Source organism: Mus musculus, chromosome 7, assembly GCF_000001635.26.
Source record: "Mus musculus strain C57BL/6J chromosome 7, GRCm38.p6 C57BL/6J".
Taxonomy (NCBI): domain Eukaryota; kingdom Metazoa; phylum Chordata; class Mammalia; order Rodentia; family Muridae; genus Mus; species Mus musculus.
In genome coordinates, this window is record NC_000073.6 from 88,280,163 (window position 1) to 88,301,957 (window position 21,795).

Sequence of the window (21,795 nt, forward strand, 5' to 3'; positions counted from 1 at the left end):
AGGCAGGTGGATTTTTGAGTTCGAGTCCACCATGGTCTACAGCGAGAGTTCAGGGACAGCCAGTGCTATACAGAGAAACTCTGTCTCAAAAAATCAAACCAAACCAAACCCAACCCAAAAAGACCCTGTTATTATGCAAGTTAAACATTAGTACCTATCAACTCAAATTATTTTTATATCTTTGAGGAGAGAGGTAACATTTACGTCAGTGTTCCCCCCCCACCCCCACCCCCCGTTTTTTCAAGACAGGGTTTCTCTGTGTAGCCCTGGCTGTCCTGGAACTCACTTTGTAGACCAGGCTGGCCTCGAACTCAGAAATCCGCCTGCCTCTGCCTCCCAAGTGCTGGGATTAAAAGTGTGCGTTACCACACCCGGCTTAAGTCAGTGTTTTTATGTAGTCTTTTTTTTTTTTTTTTTTTTTTTGATCAGTTTTTTTTTTCTTTTTCTTTTTAGCTTGCCCCCATTTCTCTAATTTTGAACAGTCCCCTCCCCATTTTTTACAAGAAGAAAATATTTTCTCTCCCTGCCTCCCTCTCCCAGGTCCCTCTTCTCTCTCGGAGACAGTGCCTTGCTATATAGCCCTGGTTTGGATGTAACAGTGTGTAGACCAGGCTGGATTTAAACTCACCTACTTCTGACTCTGGATTAACACACCCAGATGGGAAGATATTTTAAGTGTTTGGTTGATCTCTCTGCCAATGTGCTAGCTGACACCACAATGTTCTTCACAGACTTGCCAGGAGCCCTTCTTCATCACCATACAGAGGGAACAAAATTGAGACTTGAGGAGTGTGGGTGGGTGGGTGGGGGAGCACTCTCATAGAGGTAAGGGGATGGAGGAGAGGATAGTGGGTTTCCAGAGTGGAAACTCGGAAGGAGGATAACATTTGAAATGTAAATAAATAAAATAACCAATTAAAAAAAAATTGAAAAAAAAACAAGTCTTTTCTGGCAAAGTCTCACTATGTATCCCTAGAGAACCTAGAATTTATTATGTAGTCCAGGCTAGTCCCTTAACAATCTGCCTGTCTCCAGATCCCCAGTGCTGAGTTTATAATCTAATACTTGTCCTGTTAGGTCCAGGAGAGACTGATTTTTTTCATGACACAAATCTTGAATCCCAGTTAGGTTGCAAGGTTGAAAGTACCTTACAATAGAATATTGAGGAGGTGGGTACTGGGTGTTGGGTTAACATTGATTTGTTATACATTTTGTTTTCTTTAGAAGCAACAGAAGAAAAGGTAGTGGTACACCTTAAGAAGTTGGATACTGCCTACGACGAGCTGGGCAATTCCGGGCATTTTACCCTCATTTACAACCAAGGCTTCGAGATTGTGTTGAATGACTACAAATGGTTTGCGTTTTTCAAGGTTAGTTTCTGTTACCTGTTATTTCTAATCTAAAATTTCTCCTGATTAGGAACCTCGGGAGTGCTCCTTTTACACCAAGAACATAACCTGAATAGACACTCACTTTTCTAAGACTAGTCAACAATTGTAAATTTGACATTGAAAAATTAAACTTTTGAGTAAGTTCGTTCATTTAAAAATGCATAATTCTGTATTTATATTTTAGATGTTCCCTTAATCATTGGCATTGTAGAGAAGCTATAGGAAGGATAAGGAGATGATAGACTTCATCGTCTAGAGTTCATTCTATTCTAACCATGTTGTGCTGGCCTTAAGGACTCATTGCTGTATTAACATGTATTACGTATTTTAATGTGAATAATTTATTTGGCTAAAGTAGAGAGGGAAATAGAATTCATAAAAGTCATTATGCTCCTGGAGCTTTTTAAAGCCAATGGCCCACTGGCCTACACAGCTGGAAGTTTACTTCTCTGACGAGTAAAGAACCATTGCCTGTCCCTGTATTCAAGCACAGTGCTCCAAGCTATAAGCAACTCTCTGGGTTAAAATGGGTGGGACTGCCTAGATTCTGTGTCTCCCAAGTATTCATTCTTATGGAGGAGCTGAACTGTTTCCTATAGGTTTATTATTAAATGGTTTAAGTAAATGGAATCTGAAGCAGCTGTTTCTCATTATACCTAGAATAGAGAGAGCGAGTTTTTCATAGTCTGGTGCATCGGGTAAGAATAGACCCGATTATAGACACTTCTGGGAAACTAGGTGATATATCTGTTAAAAATGTTAACAGACAGCCTGACCTCTAAGTGTGATTTCTCAAGACTTGATTTATCACCACCAGGATGTAGGATTCTGAGCCAAACATATTTCTTAGAATAACTTTCCAGAGATATTTTAATACAGACCTCTCTTTAAGACAAAATAAATAAATGAATAAATAAATAAATAAATAAATAAATAAAACAAGGGATTGAGAGGGTGGCACAATTCCTACCTAGTAGCCGGCTAGCTAGTAAGAATCAGTCTATGTATTGTTAGTTAGGAGCCCACTTGATTAGTTCAAGGACAAGTGTGACTAGTTGCTAATTTTATTTATTTATTTATTTATTTATTTATTTATTTATTTAATTGGGGGGGTGTTGAGATAGGGTTTCTCTCTATAGCCCCGGCTGTCCTTGAACTCACTCTGTAGACCAAGCTGGCCTTGAACTCAGAAATCCGCCTGCCTCTGCCTCCCAAGTGCTGGGATTAAAGGCGTGCGCCACCACTGCCCAGCTGTTAATTATTTTTACTATTAACTCTAAGCCCTGTACTAAATCCATCCCAACAGTATCTGAATCTCAAGTTTCAGTTACATGATGGATGTGGTAGGTGTATTCAATCTGAATTTAGTTCTCAGTGTGTATTTGAATGGGCCTAGGTTGTTTTTTGTTTGTTTGTATGTTTTAGAGATACACAATTTCCCCCTTTCTCTTTTCTCCCCTCAAACCTGCCTATATACCCTTCCATTCTCCTTTTCAAAGTCATGGCCTCTAATTTTTATTTCTTAATATATACGCACACACACACATGTTCATAAGTATGTGTATAATTTCCTCAGTCTGTATGTGTATGGTTTGAGGCCTGACCATTTGGTTTTGGATAACCAATTGGTGTGCTCTTCACTGAGGAAGACTTTCTCCCTGTCTCAGAATTCCTTAGTTGCTTGCAATTATTTGTATAGAGTTGAAGCCTCAGAGCCTTTCCCTAGACCACTCCAAGACATTCATTGTTGTTGTCTGTGTTCAGCTCATGTTCTGGGTGAGGGTTTTTAGACCTCTTGTACAGCCATGTTCCTTTTTTTGCCTTCAGATCAAATTTGTAAACTTGACAATCATGGGCAAAAAAAAAAGATACTTAGTTTATATTATGAACCCTGAGATGGGCCATAATTAATTGTTTGGTTTTCTTTTTCCACTATCTTTTATTGACACACTAAGAAATACTTAGTTGGCATTTCCTAAAAAAAAAAAAACAATAAAAATATAAAAATTTTTAAAAAAAGAATGAATGGAATGGATGAACTTGAACTCAGTTTGGAAATAAGTTGAACAAATCATTAAGAAGTTGGGAATGGGATAAAAATAGATGAATTATTAATTTATATACATGTCTTAAAAAATCAAAACTTCCCATTTATCTGGACTGTAAAATACTGGCCAGAAAACAAGTAAATTAACTATTAATTATCAGGCATAACAATCAGAAATAAGGCTATGGCAATTTCGCACGGTATTTATCATCAGGGATCAAGGGAGTATCTGACAGTGGAATGAGGGACTGGAGCACACAGTACTTTTCTTTTCAAATCAGTTGAGTATTTTTTGGCAGAGCAGGAGGCTATTAATCATATTAGGTCAAAAGAACTGATTTTAAAGTCAAAAACAGGTAAATGTGTTTTCAAGCTTACAGGAAAGACAAAGTATATGTAAATGACTACTAAATGATTAGGCAGATGTCTTGTATACCTTTCTGGATGCTGCTAGACAAATGATTATTCTACCACTAAGTAGGAAGAGGGTTTTTACTCAACACACACACACACACACAGCCATTTTCCGGAATGATTTGGTTCTAGAAAACCATGCTTTGTCTTACTCCCGAAAAACCAAGCAATGTGTTTTATTTGGCTGGTGATAAAGATAACACAACAGACAATGTATGTAAAAGATTTTTTGTTTCTGAAACATGTTTTAATGTAATCAGGTAGTCCCAGATGAGCAGTTTGCAAAACTGTCTGCAGACCTAGTGACCTGAGTTAGATCCTAAAAGCCATGGAGATCTACAAAGTTGTCCTGACCTTGACACATGTAGCATTACACACATACATTCCTCTTTTCTTATACAACAACAAATAAATAAGCAAACAAAAACAAATAAATAATGTATTTGAATAGCAAATACAGAAGCATTAATAGGGGAAAGTGTTTAAATTTTTATGGAAAATGTAAAGTGAAATGACTTTACATAAAAGGAGAATCAAGATTTTTGGGTGACTTTGTTAACCCAAATCTAGTTGGATTTTACCACAAGCATTAGGGTATTTCCTACAGTTCTGGGAAACCATATTTCAAAAAATATATGACTCAAGAGAAAATAAACCTTTTCATTGAATAAAGCACATTAACTTTTTTCTAATGGCATAGAATGTATCTTTTCAACTGACATTTAAAACTTAGGCCCTCATTTCTTTTGTATTTTTAAGACAGGGTCTTGACATGTGATCCAGGCTAACCTTGAACTTGAAATCCTGTTTCAGTCTTTTAAGTACTGGGGTTATATGTGTAGCCAACAGACCTGGTTTAAAATAGATAAATAGCATCAATATTAAAGGTCATATGTAAACTAATTTACTGACCCCAACTATTGCATAAATATCTAATCAAGTTTTACTGTGTACACCCACCATTTTAGTTCTGTCCTTTATTATTTTAGAAAACAGTTGGATTTCCAGCTCCTTTCAGTAACACACCTAAGACCATGTGCTTCCCATTCGATTTGTGAAATGTATTTTTCTCGGATGCCTAGTAGTCATCCTGCCCGAGTCTCTGGAGTAGGTGGTGATTATGTCGAATGCGCATCATGTGTTCCTTTTGTATCCTATAGCACAACAGCAGACATGGCCTTCCCTTGATTCTCTGCATCCAGGCTTGACTTGGGGGTGACTAATGTCAGTCTCTTTGCTGACATCTTGCTTTATTTACATCTTATTCAGGCATTAGCTGAAAGATTAATGTGTTTTATGACACTAAGATTCCTAAACATTCAAAACAAAACACAATGAAGACAAAAACTTGGCTTTTAATTACTTAAAATATGATAGGTTGAAATAGGGCTAGTCTGTGGATTTGCGTATGCCTTCAAGCTTGCATAGTTCCTGTTGAACAGAAACCCACTGACTATTTTTAAAGGTTCTCTTTTTGTTAATTCATTAAAGCAATCTCTGACCTGTATTGCCATCCAGGCAGAGAACTAAGCCTTTACAACCTCCTATAAAAGAGAAGAGAGTAATTAGACTTGTGACAAAATGGAAACTTCTTGGAAATATTCTTTGAAACCATAGGGCCGTGGAGAATAAATAAAGGTACTCGCTGCAGGCATGTCCTACACTGTTAGATTATAATGGCAGGGATCATTTGGATCTCCTTGTCCCTGTGGCACATTTACACCTCTTTGAAGCATCTGCATATTAAAGAGCAGCTGGCTACTTATTAAAAAAAAAAAAAAAGCAACAAAACCAGGTAGAATATAAAGAGCTGAGAGATGTCTGACTTTATGTGATCAGTGGTAAGTGACCACTTTCTTTTTCCTGTGCCTTTATGTGCCTTCATTAACTTTTATGAAAAGCTATATGAAGTTCCACCTCAGCCAAACGGTCCAGAGGAAGTCATATAAACAAAGTAAGCCTCAAACAGTGTCTTCAGTGAGAACAACTTATGAATCCCTGACTTTTTCTTAATTTATCTCCTCTGAGGCAGTGAAGAAGAGAAGGGTAGGAAAAAAACCCCATCTTGTCTTAAAGACAGTTTTTCAAAGGGTGAAAAAAAATAGAGAGGAAAATAGACTAATTCCAGTTAAATGTTTGTATTATAATTCTTTATTTGTGGGAGATGTGGATAGTGGTGGGGGTTGGGGAGTTATTTGTGAGCCACAGCTTCAGTGTACCCAGAAGGCAGCCTATAGAGGGGAGCCATGGTTTATTCCCTCCACAGTGTGGGTTCTGGGGATTAAACTCAGGTCATCAGACTTGGCAGTATTCACCCTTGCTTTCAGCTGTCTCACAACCCTTGTTATGGCTTTGCATTTCATTTGGTGAGAGTCAAGCTGAATTTTATGATTATTGAGCATCTTTTTTGGGCTCTTCAGTCTTCATTGAATTATAGACTAACAACAATAATAGAGACCACCACCATAGGGTTTATAAAACAAGCTATTATTTAGAACTTGGCCAACAATGTCTGATTTTTAATTCCATAACTTGTGTGCCAGCAATTTGCAAGTTTCAAACTATTCACCTCAACCAGAAATGCCAATTGTGTTTCCACAATAAAGGGTGTAAGAGCTGTGCACTCATTTTTTCACTATTCCTTCTGAGATTATTTTTAAAATAACACAATTTTAGAACAATTGTTTTTGCTGTAGATGTGCTTTTAAAAATATATATACTCTGTATATTAGGCATAAGATTTATGTTTTAAAACTTGAAGTTTCTTTTTAAGACTTTTGGTATCAAAAGCACCTTGATTTACGCCTCATTTATGTTTTCTTATTGATCTTATTGATAAATTTTGTTATGACTCAGTTTACCACTGTAAACTCTTATAGGATGTCACTGATTTTATCAGTCAGTTGTTCATGCAGCTGGGAACTGTGGGAATGTATGATTTGCCACATCTGAGGAACAAACTGGGTGAGCACAAGTGAAATATCTTTTATCTTCATTGTTAAGCCAGCTTTCTCCTGCCCTGTCGTCATACGCAAATCAGTGCCTATTTATTCTTCAGAGAAAGGGAGAATGCATATTGTTAATTTCTATGCATCTTGCTTGAGCTTGCATTTCCGCTTCCTTTAACTTCTCTGCCGTTTTATGTAAGGTTCCATTCTCATGTGTTTATACCATCAAATCCCAAGTGTCATAAATATAACCGTAGAAGAGATGAACTCAAAAAGGAGAAGACCGACCTGGCAAAGGTTGGCTAACATACAATTCACAGTTGTAAAATTACTAAGCTGTCCTAGCTTGCTTACTCTTTTCCCCAAAGATTTCAAGAGAGAACCATGTATAGTATATATCCTAGTACCTACGCATACATCCAAGCAACATTACTACCACATTAACATGGACAGCAGACACACCTACGGGTCTAAGGTGCAAGACTGAGCTCACAGTTTTTTCTAACATATCTTTTAGAGAGAAGGTGGCTCTTTCAAAGTGAATTGGCATGCTAGTCACTTATCACCAAATTGTCATTCATCTTCTTTATCATGGCTTCTTCTAAGAGCATAGAATGTTGACTGGGAAAAGAATGATCCCTTTGGCTCATTCATTTCATATTTTCAGAATAAATATGGAAATTACTACTCACATAAAATTTGATGGGAATAACAGATGATGAGCAAATAGAATCTATGGGATGTCTTAAACTTCATCAGGTTTTAAAATAATATTGGTTCTCCTTGCCCTTCTTTTCCTTGGTTACTAATCCCTGAAAGTCTGATACAAACGAGAAGTGAGAACAGGTCTTGAAAGCACCACCATCACTCTGTAGCCACATTTCAGGCTTTGTACCGGACATTGTAGTAGGTCTGCAGCATCCATTTAGAACAGAAAGGAGCTGTTCCGGGGCTGCTCAATCACTGGATCTTAAAATTTAGAGAGTCAGGAAGCCTCTAAAACCAGCTCAGTGTGAGTGAGCATAATTGACAGAAATGAGCTGTGTCTCTGTTCTTCGGGAACTGAATAAGTAGAGAATATGTTTTCTTCCTGTAGTTCAGAACTGCACAGAAGTTTTAATTTGTTGCATGGGTGCTACTTTAGGAGGAAGATTGAATGGGAAACCTCCCCAAAGTGGATCATTAGTTTCTCAATACAATTTATGGAATTCTGCCCTAAATCTTTCAACCTGTCTTCTACTTTTTTAGAGAGACATCTACCAGTAGAAAAGTTAACCTTAGTCTGTTTCATATCTGGGGTATATATCCTAGTACTTAGGCAAACAGCCAAGCTTCATGAGGACCACATTTAAATGTGTATGAGACACGTAGTAGGGGTCTAAGATGCTAGAATTTAGCTTGTTGCTTCAGGATACTTTAAAATCACAATAGTTTTATAGAGAGGCAGTCACTTTCGGATGCATGTGCTTTGCAAGCATGTTGCCTGCATGCGTAATTCTCTTTTTAAAGCATTGAACTCAATAGCAATTTTATGCGAATGTCTTTAGTAATTTAAAACTACCAACACCTAATTTATTAGTGCTGGTATTGCTTTTTTTCTTTTTTTAAATTAACAAAGGCTACTATGATAAAGTGTTAAAAGGTGGTATGATCTTTGTTTCTTGTAACCCTAGTTTTTGTTTTGTAGTTATTAAATAGATCGTCTGTTGAGAGGCTCTTTTAAAACCACAGCCAAGAACAGACTTTGGCTTAAGAGACAAACAGTTGGATCTACCTCTAGCAGCTAGCAGAGGCCATGGCAGCTACAATCCCTTCTGGAATCTGTTTGCATGTAAAATGCAGAGGAGTCCTGGTGACCTACCTTCAAGGCAACTGCCCTCCTGAAGGATTTCTTGGAAAACAGTAATCACCACTGTGGAATGTGAACCACCAGAAACTGCAAAGAATAAAGGAAAAACATTGTGGAAGAGATGAAGCCTCAGGGGGGCTTCAGCATTCAGTGTTTTCATAAGGGGACAATTTATAACACATCGCATGGTTTTTTTGTTTTTTCTGTTTGTTTTTCCTTTTGTTTTGTTTTTGTTTTTCCTTTTCCTATTTGAATACTGTTGTGCTGAAATAGTTTCTCCAAACTGGACAGAATTTGGATTTTTGATTTTGTGACCTATTCTTTTTTTCTGTGTTTTGTCACATTGAAAATTTTACTCACAGTTAATTTGTTTCTTCCTGCGTGCCTTCACTTTTTAAAATTACTTTGAGATACCCCCAAAGGTAGAAGGCTTTGAGCTGGCATGAGCTGGAGACATATTAATTACTAGAAGGAAGATGGTGCTGTGGAGGCCACAGAGAAGGAAGATGCTTTCTTAGCCATACAGTAAAAGATGTTACCTTGCAGACAGTGAATCTGCAGTGCTCCCAGACAGAAAAAAAACGGTCTGGTTAATACTTTTTGTTTTCTATTCTTTGTTCTCTTTTCTGTTCTCTTTTCCTCTTCTGTTTCTCCATTTTGGTTTTTAAATTAGGTGCTAGCTTTGACATACTATGAATCTGAAAACCCTATAAAGCTGGTGAAACTAGTCACATTTTACAGTTGGCTACATGGTTAGTCTCCCATGATGCTGAAGCTCCTACAGTTTCTGACTATAAAATGATCATCTTAATCTTTCAAACCTAAGGACTTCACTGGGGCTAAGAAGTAAAAGAAAAGTCAGAGCAACGAAGTAAACGGTTTCTAGAACCACATTTGGGTAGTTTTTTTGGTACATTCCAGCCCAGAGGCATCGTGAATATTCATTCAGTGGAGTGGTAGAATGTATATTGCATTGATTGTTACTGAAGTCTTAGGAAAGGCCCTTTCCAATGTATGTTTCCTTACCACTGAGTCCACTCACATTCTTGCTTTTAGCCAGAGTTCTTGCACTCAGCCGATAACATTAACTTGGCTATCCCCTTAGCAGTCTCACACACTGGGGATCAAGGAGTAAAACTTCTGTATCAACCCCAAAGAAATCCCCTGTGAAAAGGATTTTGTTTAATTGCACTATTGTTCAGCCTGATTGCTATCTTCTAGTTTTTTCCTGATAAGCAGCAGAGTCATTTCCTTCTCACTTGGTTTCCAGCTGACTTGGGAGACATAAAAGGCATTTGTACCTAGTCCATGTCATCCAATTTGCTTTTCTCCTGTGGTTCAGTTAGCTCAGAAGATTGTGTATCTGAGACATAATCACTGTTTTATGCCTTGTCAGATTTACTTATTTGGTGATCTTCTTTTACTTTTCTATCCTGTCTCTGGTTCTGATAGTCTTCAACATCTAGGATGCATTTGTCACTTCACTGGTGAGAGAGTCCATTAATAATTCCCCTTGTCCTCTGTAGTTACATCTAGTTTGTACTTGTAACGGTCTGGTGTCTTTATCTTCTGGGATAGACATCTGCTTTTCTCTCCTTCTCTTTAATAACTAATGCAAATAGTACTTTATAGGTCTCGGAGGGGAAAGTACACTTCTCTTTCTGCAGACTTTTTACAAGTAATACTAGCCTACAAAGTTTGAGCTACTTTTCTTGTCTTGTTATAAAACACCACGACTAAGGAGATTTATCAAAGAAAGTATGTGATTTGGCTTACAGTTTCAGAGGGTTAAAGTTCGTAATGGAGGGGTGAAAGGATGGCTTACAGTTCATATCTTCATCCGCAACCACTAGGCAGAGAGAGCTAACTGGGAATCACGTAGCTTCTGAAACCTCAAAGCCCACTTGTAAGAACACACCTCTTCTAATGCCTCCTCCAAGGACAGACTTCCTAATCCTTCCCTAAGAGTTCCACCAAGTGGAGACAATGGTATTCAATTTTAGGAACCTACTGGGGAGGGGAAGCACTCTCATTCAAACCAATATACAATGCATCACTTTTCTTGGGCTTTAGAAACACTGGCCAGAGATGGCGGTATATCTCTTTTGTTCTCTGTTCTAAGAAATATTATCAAAAGTTTCTTGCCTGCAGAGCCCTTAAAGAGTTATATATTTTAAAGCTGCTTTTCAAGGTCTAAAACTGCTGTTGGACATGACACACACACACACACACACAGAGAGAGAGAGAGAGAGAGAGAGAGAGAGAGAGAGAGAGAGAGAAAGAGAGAGAGGCTTGCTACAGAAAATATTTTAACCTTAATTGCTTTCCTCTGTATAATTTGGTGTGTAAATGTTTATGAGGGCAAATTAGTGGGTGCAAAATAGTAGCTGTGTGCCAGGAGGACTTCCAGTACACTGGTGCTTAGGGTCGTTTGTCGTAATTGCCTGTTTGTATTCCAGTCTGCTTTGTAAGAAGAGGAATTATTGACTCTGTATTACAAAATACTGTGTTTTGTGCAATATGTGTCAAATAGTGTGAAAAAGGAGGGTTAATAAATAATTCTGTAAGAAAGAAGTTTGAAAAATACCTCACTGTGGCATTGTTTTTATTAATGTTACTGGAATGTTCTTACCTTTGTGCCCTTAGAAGCTATGGCAGGCCCTTGGAACATTTGTTAAATGACTTAATGCAAAAGAGAGCAGACTCATTTTGTGTGTGTATGTGTTCATTATGCCTTAAACTTTTTCACTTATAGAGCCAATAAAAAAAAAAAAGCCTAAACTTTCAGTAGTACAGTAGTAAAGTTCTAGCTTTGGGGGTTATTAGTACCTGAGGAAAATAGAGAATTTTATGTCTGTAATGTTTCCTGGGTCTGTTGGTTTTTTTGTTGTTGTTGTTTGTTTGGTTTTGGGTTTTGTTGTTGTTGTTGTTGTTGTTGGTTTTGTGTGTGTGTGTTTTTAGTAGCCTGAAGAGAATAGTTTATGTTCCACAGCCGCTAAGCATAAGAATTAATTGGAGCTAATTAACAGTTGAGTGGATTTTCAGGTTTTCTTCCAACTTCACAGTTGAGACTTTGTGAACCAGGACTTGAGAATGAGCCCAAGAATGCTGACCACTTTGCTGAGTGGTAGTAGTTTGGTTTTTAGCTATTTTTGGAATGTATGTTTTAGCTTAAATCAAGTGTCTTCAAGCATAGATAATAATCAAATTTTATATCTTCCGTTCTTGTATTTGAATCTAAGTGTCAATATTTTCTATTTAAAATGTATCATCATTTGGTTTCAACGTCTGGCAGCTTTGCATTTGATTAGAATTCAACTTTTAAATAAACTGTTTAGTCTTGTTAATACGCAGAAAGCCAATGCTTATTCTTGGAGCAGGATTAAGGAAGTTGGCTTCTTTCTGAGAAAGGTATGGTAGTCTGGCAGTATTTAGCCAAATGTGGATTTGGTCAGATTAGCTTGGTTGTTTCTTAACACTTTCCTGACACTAAAAGCATAGCAGCAGATATAGTGCTTTAATTTGCATTGATGTTGCTATTGAGACTGAAGGGTTGTGGGGAGGCAAAAAGTTCAGTGACCCTTTCCTAGATTTGAGTGTTACTCAGATTCCATAAATGTCCATGTGTTTATCATTCAGACCTCAAACCTCTCTGAAGTACTATTCCGGGAAGGAGACTTAGATGTCCAGATCTTTATTTGTTTTATGATTTATGTAGACAGCTTTTGAAACTACATGGATGCAGCACTATAGTAATACTATAGCACATATGAGACATTCAGTGATTAAATGAACAGTGTATATTGTGATAAGTCATTTCCAGAAGATACAATTAATAATGAAAAATGTCATCATAACCTTGTTTCTAAAAGTACTGTTGATGTCTTATTGCCTACATTTGCCTCTAGAGGTCTGTGACTTGGGTGTGCACCGCTACCAGTCTGTGAAATAAAGAAACAGCTCAATTAATAATTTGAAACCAAGAGTCAGTTGTCTGAAAGCATAAAAAAAGTGTTAAACAACCCTTGTTACATAAATGCCTTCAGGACAACAGGTGATGTCCCTGCTACTTTTCTCTTGCCTTTACAAATGTTTGTACGTGGTTATGTTGTTACTTTTGGGGTGCACTTTTAAACTTTTAAAACTCTTTAAACTTCACTATTATCAATCAAGGAAAGTATGATCAGTCATAAATATCTTGCCCATTTCAGTTAAAAACGCAGGCTGTCTAGCTGTAGCTTATTCAAAGCTTCATGAGTGATAAGCAACAGAATTTGAATTTAAAAAGCGAATTGGTGTCTCCTGACTAGTGTACTCGATGAAATAAGCATTCACATATTTGCTGTACAGTATAAACAGAGAAGCAATGGAAGGATATTAATTTAAAAAAAATCTTTAAAGTATCATGTAGGGGGCAGGTCTGATGCTAAGGTCCTGTTCTCCTTGAACAGGTTCTAGATCCTTATTCTCCTAGATTGGTTCTTGATCTATCACTAAAGAAAGCTGGCGGGGGGGGGGGGGGGCAATTGCTGGGCAGAAGGTACAGGTTGAACTTCTGGGGCCCAGGGAAAAAAGGCAGATGCAAGGAAGGAAAGGAGGAGTTTTTTGCCTAAAAAATATTATTAAGGGTGAGCCTTTCCAGGGATTCAAGGGAAGCTGGGTGGAGCCTGGTAGCATGGTTGCCTCCTGTGGTAAAGGTGGATAGAGCATAAAACTACACGCTACAGTATCAAAACACAGTAAAATGTTATAGGATAAATAGCTTAAGTTGTAGCATATACCCAGCTGGTCAATATTACTAGGCAGTTATAGGAGAGTTGATGAAACCATGGTAGTGATGGTGGTGGTTGGAATGAGGTTAAGGACATTGGAGAATACGTGACAATTTAATGTGAATTTTGAAGAAGCAGAAGAGTGCCTGGGACAGCAGTTCTCTGAACTTAAGAGCTACATGTTGTGGGGTCTTCCAATTGTAGCTGTCTCTACTTTTCTTTGCAGTAGGAATTGGCAAAAGTGAATGGAAACTTTAAGTGTCTCATCTGTGCAAGCCAGTTTTCAGAGACCACTGTTTATATACATGAAAAAATTCTTTGGGAGAAAAAAAAATTGACTACATTTATTGCTGGATAATGTGGCCAGGATTTCTGTCTTTTAATCCTCACAAAAACGTGTGAGTTCACTATAGCTGGAAGAGTCCCTGAGAACTTTCCAGTAAAGGAAGTAATGAATTCACCCTGAGGAGGTCATTCAGCTTAAGGTCTCTAGCTCTTGACCTTCGACCTAACCTAATCAATGCCACACTTCGACCTCTTTGGACCTCATTGTACATGTCTGCTCCACCTACATCACCCTGTCCTGCTTCTCATGGGGTGACTTCGGGTGAACAAAAGAAAACTCAGATTTCTCTAGCTACAGGATAATACAAAATATAGTTTTAAAGGAGAAAATGATTCCATGAGTTTAACGCATCAGAAGTAATCGCAAATGCTGGTTTTACTATACTTAAAGGATGTGAGGTACAAGAACCAACTTGCAGATTTTTAAAATACTCCAAGGTACATAAATTAATGTGTCTGCAATAACAATTATTTATCAGACTTTGCTAATTGTATATAGAAGCACAGATGTAAGATTGTACAGGTTGGAAGTTCTATGTGGGTATTTGGGACTTCTAGGTGAATCTGAGTTTACATCATAAACAGGCTTGGAGAGGAGAATGGTCATTTCAGAAGACACATGTACATGTGTGCGTGCACACACACACACACACACACACACACACACACACACGCATGCATGCATACTGTGTACTTCCTGGCACTTGGATGACTTGCTATTGCTGTGCTGCTATTAATTTTTAATTCTGTACCTTTGCTGAATTCTTTGTAAGTCAACGTTGAAATCATTCTTAGTAAGACTTGTTCTTTATTTATTCTTTTCTTATTCACTCATTCAATAATCAACTGCTTCCTGCTGCCAGAAAGCTCTCAAATAGTAAATAAATGAAAATCTTATTTTCACAATGCTTATGTCTTTATGGGAAGAATAATCATAGAGGTTACCTGAAGGAGGACACATAAGCAATCTATGGAATGGAATGTACTGCAATCAACCCCATTTTATCAAGGAATGTACACATGGAAGACACTGACCAAGGATCATACAAGCACAAAGCAGCAGAACTGGCTTCTAGCTGGATATTCCAAGCCTCAAAGGTCTTAGGTATCTTTACCTCTGTTCTGCAGTAATAAGCCCTTGGCAAAGAATGGCAGAGTTAGAAATAGTCATGGGCCACAGTGTAAAGCTCTCTGGAGTCAACTTAACTGCAGTATTTTTAGAGCATCCATTGGATTAAAAATAAACAACAACCAACAAGTGTCAGCTGTGAAACCCTGCCCATTCTCACTCACCAGCACTACATTAGAGAACTATTCTCCTTAGCGCTTGAGGCTATTGTGAGGTCGAGAGAATACAGATAGAAGCATCAGTAGGAAGTTAGCCTTTGCTCTGTAGTTTCTGGGCTTCTCTACTCTGTGTCATTCTCCACTCCAGCTATTTCTGAAGGAGTTGTATATGAAGAAACACTGCACGGTATAGAGGTCAGTGTTTGGTTCTAGGAGTGCTTGGTATTAAACTCTAGCTTAACAAACCTCCTAGGTCTTTTATTTCTGCCCTCTGAGAGTATATTATTTCTGTGTTATCTTGAGCCCCTCGTATCAATAAGTATTCTGTATGGTGACTATAAAATAAGGGAGTTTCTGTCTTTGTGATACAAAAGCAGTTGGATACAATATCGCAATATTAATGGGTGTCTATTCTTCCCAGGGTTCAAGAAAACAGTTGTGCACTGTGAGGCACACTTCCCAATTTTTCTAAACTTGATTGCCTCATCCTTTCTTAGAGAACTCATTAATTATGCAAAACATGAGGAGTTAATAAAATTCTTCTCAATTTCCATATTTGAAACTTTTCCTTTTTACCCTTTCTTTTTCTATTTTGCTGCCATAAATATTTACTGACATTGCTACAGATAGCTATGGAGAGACAGAAAGACATTCTGCTGTAAGAAAATTCTCAGCTCTCTTAAAAAATATTAAGGCTGCTTTCTAGCCAGCTGTCCTGAAAGAGTCAATGGTTCTCCAAGGCCTACCTGGATTATTTTAGCAGATTGGATAAAATCACCAACATTTAGCCTACTGATGATGGAGTTTCCATACTCTTTAATATGTCTTTATCTCAGCTTGGCTCAGATCTTGATACGTACACTGTGAGTTGGAAATAATTGTGTCAAAAATGCATTTATGACATTTAACCTGCCTAAGTGAGCCAAAGAACCCAACAGACACAGTAAGTGCTGACACTGCAAAGTCTAAAGTACTTGTGTTTGGCCACTGGGGACAAGCTTATCAACTTGCATTGGATCAATGAAGTCCCAGTGTTACACTTCTGTGTGTAATCTCTTTTATTCCTGATGTCCTTGTTTTACAAATAACTATGGTGTCTTCAAATCTAACTTGTGCCAATGCCTTTCTTCTTTCTGCCTTCCCCCCTCCTGCTCATTCTGGTCATGTGCTCCTCCTCAACAAGCTGTCACTGGATGAAAGTCATGGGGCTCTAGAGCCAAATGTGTCTGAATTCAAAGCTGGGTCCATCACAGCAGGATTCCTTCAGGGTTAACAGAAACATGCAAAGAGCCACATTACTGAAATAAAATGTAGTGGAATAATTAAGTTTCCTCATAATAGGCATATGCTAATGCACCAGGAGATTAGTAGCAAAAAAGGATTTTGTTTGGCTATACAGAAATATTTGTCTGTTTTTATAGTCTACTCATGGGAGCCTCTTCTGACAAACATGCAGAGGAGGAAAATTCTGTTTCTGCCACTTGACAGCCCTGTGAGCTTCAGGAGGATACCCTGGAGCTGAAAAATCAGAAGTATAGGATGGCTATTTCTTCATAGACTGATGGAGAATTAAATGCAATATGCCTTGGGTGTGGCAATTGTTTTAAAACTGTGAGCTTTTCCCCACAGCCATTCTTTCATTCCTAGAAATACTTTTTGTTTGGTGGCTGACAATGCTAATCTTTGAAAAAATGGTTTCTTTGATCTCCAGAATAATTATCAAAACATCATCAGCTAAACGAAGTTTTTATTTTTGTTGGCAGAGGGCCACAATGCATCTTTAGGGTAAATAGGAGCCGAGGAAACAGACTTGAGAGCGAGCCGAGCACAGTTGTAATTGGTTTTTTATTTATTTTCTTGGTTGCAGTATGAAGTCAGAGGCCACACAGCTATCAGTTACTGCCATGAGACCATGACTGGGTGGGTCCATGATGTGCTGGGCCGGAACTGGGCTTGCTTTGTTGGCAAGAAGGTGGAAAGTCACATTGAGAAGGTTAATATGAATGCAGCACATCTTGGAGGTCTCCAGGAAAGGTGAGTTGTGACAAGGGTTGTATCCATTTAGCTTTGCTTCGTGTTGTGCTTAATGAGTGTGTGTTTACTTTTAGAAATTGTAATTTTGCTGTGTTATGTAAATTGAATGTAGCTGTGTTATATAAAACTGTACTGGAAATGATGTGGACTGACTGAATTGACAAAAAAGTAATATTTAAACTCATTTCAAAACCAAAGAATCAGGGAAAACTTATAAACAGGAACATGATCAAAGGAACCACCAAATAGCAAATTACTAGTAAAGAAAAAATGATTTTATTGGTTGTGGTATAGTGGTGACTTGTATAATACATGCATATGATAATGTTTCAACTAGTGTCCAGTTACAAACTCATCAAACTGCAAGCATAAAAAGCAATGAAAGTCCTTGGTATTTCTGCAGTTTTTTATTTGCTTGGGCTGACACATAGAAGCCTTGCAGACTGGGAGGCCTAAAGGGCAGTTTTTACTCTGGATTTTGAAGGCTAGAACCTGGTTTCTTCCTGACTTGATGCTGGCTCCTTCTCCTCACCGTGTCCTCACTTGGACTTCCCTGAAGTATCCTAATCTATTCATCTCAGGACTCTAGTAAAATTAGACCAGAGCTCACAGTAACGACCTTCTTTAGCCTTTATTAGCTCTTTAAAGACCTGTTTTTAAATACAGTCTCTGGTTAAGATTTGGAGGTAAGAATTGTAACTATGGCTTTTTAATATTTTCTTTTTGATATTATAATATAATTATGATATTTCTCCCTTCTCTTTCCAAGGGATAAAATTCAGCCAATAATGTGCAGTTACTATTTTTATTCAGGTATCTGCTATACAGAACCAAACAAACAATAATTCTCAGACATTATTAGTTTTGCAAGAGGGAGATCAATAAGTATTATTTTCTTTTCCATTTTATTTAGTTGGAAAAGCCACTAAAAGTACACATGAACTAAACATTCAAACTAAGTGACCCTAGCAAGGAATGCCTGTAGCAGAGAACTCATGGTAGATGTGACTGGAAAGTTTGCTTGTTTCTTAAAGTGCTAACCAGAATGGAAACTGATCCAGCCCTCCCTTTTGAGTTCAGTCTTTATGTAGATTTAGGTGGTATGGTTCTTTTTTTATTTTTTATTTTTTGGTTTTTCGAGACAGGGTTTCTCTGTATAGCCCAGGCTGTCCTGGAACTCACTCTGTAGACCAGGCTGGCCTCGAACTCAGAAATCTGCCTGCCTCTGCCTCCCAAGTGCTGGGATTAAAGGCGTGTGCCACCACCGCCCGGCGGTATGGGTCTTAAAAGCAGTTCACCTTGCATTTTTATCTGGTGTGCTTTGAACTAGTGAACCTGATTGAAACTTTTCAAGCACTGCTTATATAATTGCTGTGCACTGACATGCAGGTTTGACAAATGTTGGAATTCAGTGAATAATTAACGTTTGTCTTTTTGTAAGCATGTGCTTTCTGTGTTATTTCTATAAGGCATAAAACTCCCTATGTAGAATAGTACTTAGGAATTGCTTAGTTAGAGAACATGTATGCATATACTCACTTTGTTCATATAACAGATTATAAAAGTGCACTTTGAAAGGGCCACAAAGCGGTCAAGATCATAGCTTGACAGGTAGCCTAGCAAACATGGGGTCCTTAATTCTGTACTTAATGCTGCATAAACCATGTGGCGATGCATGCCTATAATCCTATCAGTTAGGAAGGAGAGACTTAGTAGAAGTACAAAGCCCTCTCTGTATACATAATGATTTTGAGACCAGATCCTGTATCAAAAATATAAAATAGCCAGGTGGTGGTGGTGCACACCTTTAGTCCCAGCACTTGGGAGGCAGAGGCAGGTGGATTTCTGAATTTGAGGCCAGCCTGGTCTACAGAGTGAGTTCCAGGACAGCCAGGGCTATACAGAGAAACCCTGTCTTAAAAAAAAACAAAACATATATATATATAAAACAAAATAAATAAAATGGGCATGCAGAAAAGATAATAATCTCATGCCAACTACAAAATTAACATGGCTTTAAGAAGAAATTACATGTAAAGACATACCATAACATTTTCCAGCTTTCCTCTGTTGCAAATTGTGTTCTTGAGTGACTATACCACTCCCAACTTTGACACAAAGGGTGCGTATCAGTTTTATTGAAGGCTTTACCTGAAAAGACTTCCTCTGAAACTATGTTCCTTTGCTGTTGGCAGATATTCTGAAAGACTCTACACTCACAACCACAACTTTGTGAAGGCCATCAATACCGTTCAGAAGTCTTGGACTGCAACTGCATATAAGGAATATGAGAAAATGAGCCTGCGAGATCTGATAAGGAGAAGTGGCCACAGCCAAAGGATCCCAAGGTAACCCAATGCCTCTCCTTGTCACAAGTAACAACTTCAGTACTGAAGGTCACCCTCCCTCAAAACTGGCCCAACCTGGATGTCCCAACGGTTTAATCAGTCATCCCAATTTAATGGGTGTTGTTGCTGTTGTCTTTTTCTTTCACCTTCCTTCATATTTGTGCATACTGTCCAAGTCATATTTTGGGGTCTTTCCTATGCTCTTGGTTCACAGCCTGTTCATCCTCTTTTCATTCCTATGTTTTGTCTTGTCTCTTTAACGTCATTTTTAGCCATTCTTTGAAATGTTGCAAGTTCACTTTCCTATCCCAAGCTTTGGCTGTTACTGACAACAATTTAATGACTAGACTTATCCTTGCTATTCCAGGTAATATAAATCAGTCCATAGCTGTGTTTTCTACTTGACTAGTTTTCAAAAACTATGATAAACATTCTTAAAAACTTTATCTTCATTTTACTCCTATTTTGTGTCACCACTTCTGCTCCTTTAGGTATCTCTCAGCTTGCTTGTAGTAACTTAAATTTGCCACTGGGAGAAAAAAATCTGAAAATCTGGATGTTTTAAGGTTCAGGAAAAAATAATTCCTTATATCTCACTCATCTCTCACTTTATCGCCTCCTAGTCACAGCTTTGAAAGAATTTGCCATCTTTTGTTTGTAACCTCATGGCATTTTCCTGCTTTGGGAAATTATATATACCATTTTGTATTTCTCTGAGTAAGAATTTGAGTATTCTGAATTATCTTTCTAGAACTGTGGCTGGATCTAGGAGTGGATTTGTGGGTCCTTAGCATTTGTTAAGCATCCAAAGCTATTCCTGTGGTGCCAAACCTTTCTTGAGGAAAAGCCAAAGGGAACTAGAGATCAATAGGTATTGATAAATTATTTAGGATGATTATTTTTCTCTAACAGATTAAAATATTCTCCAATTTTCAGAGCATTCAAAGGTTAATTCCTGGCTATCTATAGAATATTGTACATTTTTTTATGATTGAAATAAGCCACGTAATAACGTAGCTCTTTAAGCTAGCTGAGATATAGCTCTATTTTTTTTCTCAGTGTACAAATGAATGCAATTTGATAGAAATATTTAATTATGAGACATCATGGCCTTATTCTATTCTGACTAATAACATTCTTTTTTTTTCCTAAAATAATATTCTATAATATCTCTTAAAGCCTGTTCTAGGGGATTCTAGTGCATAAGCTATTCTGGTTTGTCTAAACTGGGACAAGGAATACATCACAATATTCCCTTCCTAGATCCACGAAGTAGGGTTTTAATGTGTCTGTGACAGAAAATTGACACTTGTTTCACAGAAATCAGAAGCACTGGAGATAAGAGCTTACTCTGTCTGAGATTCTGTGCTTCACACTACAGTTTTGTCATATGTTACATGCTTTGTTTTAGGGGACTCTTTTTCTCTTAGACTCTATCCACACACCAGTCTCTGCTTTATAGAAAGCTATTATTTATTACCACTAGTGCTCCATAGAGGGTTTAAGATAAGATGGGAGTCATATGGAGAAGGAAGTATTAAAGCCAATTTGGAAGTCTGGCTGCTTGATTTCCAGTAGAATTTTTGTATCCTACTGATTCTGCTGTAAATATTTGGTTGTGTAGTGTCAAGTCTCAAATATCCTTACGCTGGGCCTTAAGAACTGCTGGCAACCAGGGAACTGCTAAAATCATGAGCGAACATCACTTGTCAGCAGCTCTCTGATGCAGACTGGATTTCTAAAATACTGAGGCCCAAGGCATTAAGGCCAGATAACAGCTAATATATGAAAAGTGTTTCTAATTCTCATTATAGTACTCATAAACTCCTTCCTCCTTTTGTTTGTGCTCTTATAACCTGGTTTCCCCACTTTCATTTTCTTTAGTGTACATGTGTGTGTTGTAGCTAAACACTCTGCTATATAGGATAGAAGGAAGATGGAAGTTACCATTTCAATGCCTAGTTGGTGACAGAAAAGTATGTTAAATTGCCAGTATCTTATTTAGTACTTTTAGTGACATCTATAGTAATGGTGATAGTATAGTATCATAGATGCCATTTACAGATATGTCTTCATTATTGAGTTGTTATTATAATTATTATTGTTATCATTACATTGAATTTTTGTCAAAACTCTTTGAAATATATATAAGCATACCTATTTTCATAAGCATAAACTGTAGTTTGTGACATGAAGTTCTTTGCAGAAAGTCACATATTGTGAAACCATCACTACCTCTTGAGTCAAACACCAGTTAGTCCCATGTTTTCTGTAGAGTCCCTAATAAGCATCCTTAATGTGTATCTTGTTTCCTGACTAACATCTGACAAGTAACAGAAGGTAAATATTCAAGCATTCTA

At 37.6% G+C, this 21,795-nt stretch overlaps 1 protein-coding gene across 3 annotated transcripts in view; it reads left to right on the top strand.

Annotated features, from left to right (window-relative positions):
- The window catches only part of Ctsc (cathepsin C), a 37,838-nt gene that overhangs the window by 2,139 nt on the left and 13,904 nt on the right, over positions 1 to 21,795 (top strand). Inside the window, exons 2-4 of one of the 3 annotated variants that reach the window (XM_006507320.4) lie at positions 1,225 to 1,370; positions 6,732 to 6,816; positions 14,694 to 14,713. In XM_006507320.4, the coding sequence (XP_006507383.1) occupies positions 1,225 to 1,370; positions 6,732 to 6,816; positions 14,694 to 14,698 (236 nt within the window). In that variant the 3' untranslated portion in view covers positions 14,699 to 14,713. Of the gene's footprint in view, positions 1 to 1,224; positions 1,371 to 6,731; positions 6,817 to 8,487; positions 11,998 to 14,693; positions 14,714 to 16,920; positions 17,088 to 19,282; positions 19,436 to 21,795 lie in introns of those variants that run through there. The other 2 variants (NM_009982.5, NM_001311790.1) reach the window with 2 other exon arrangements.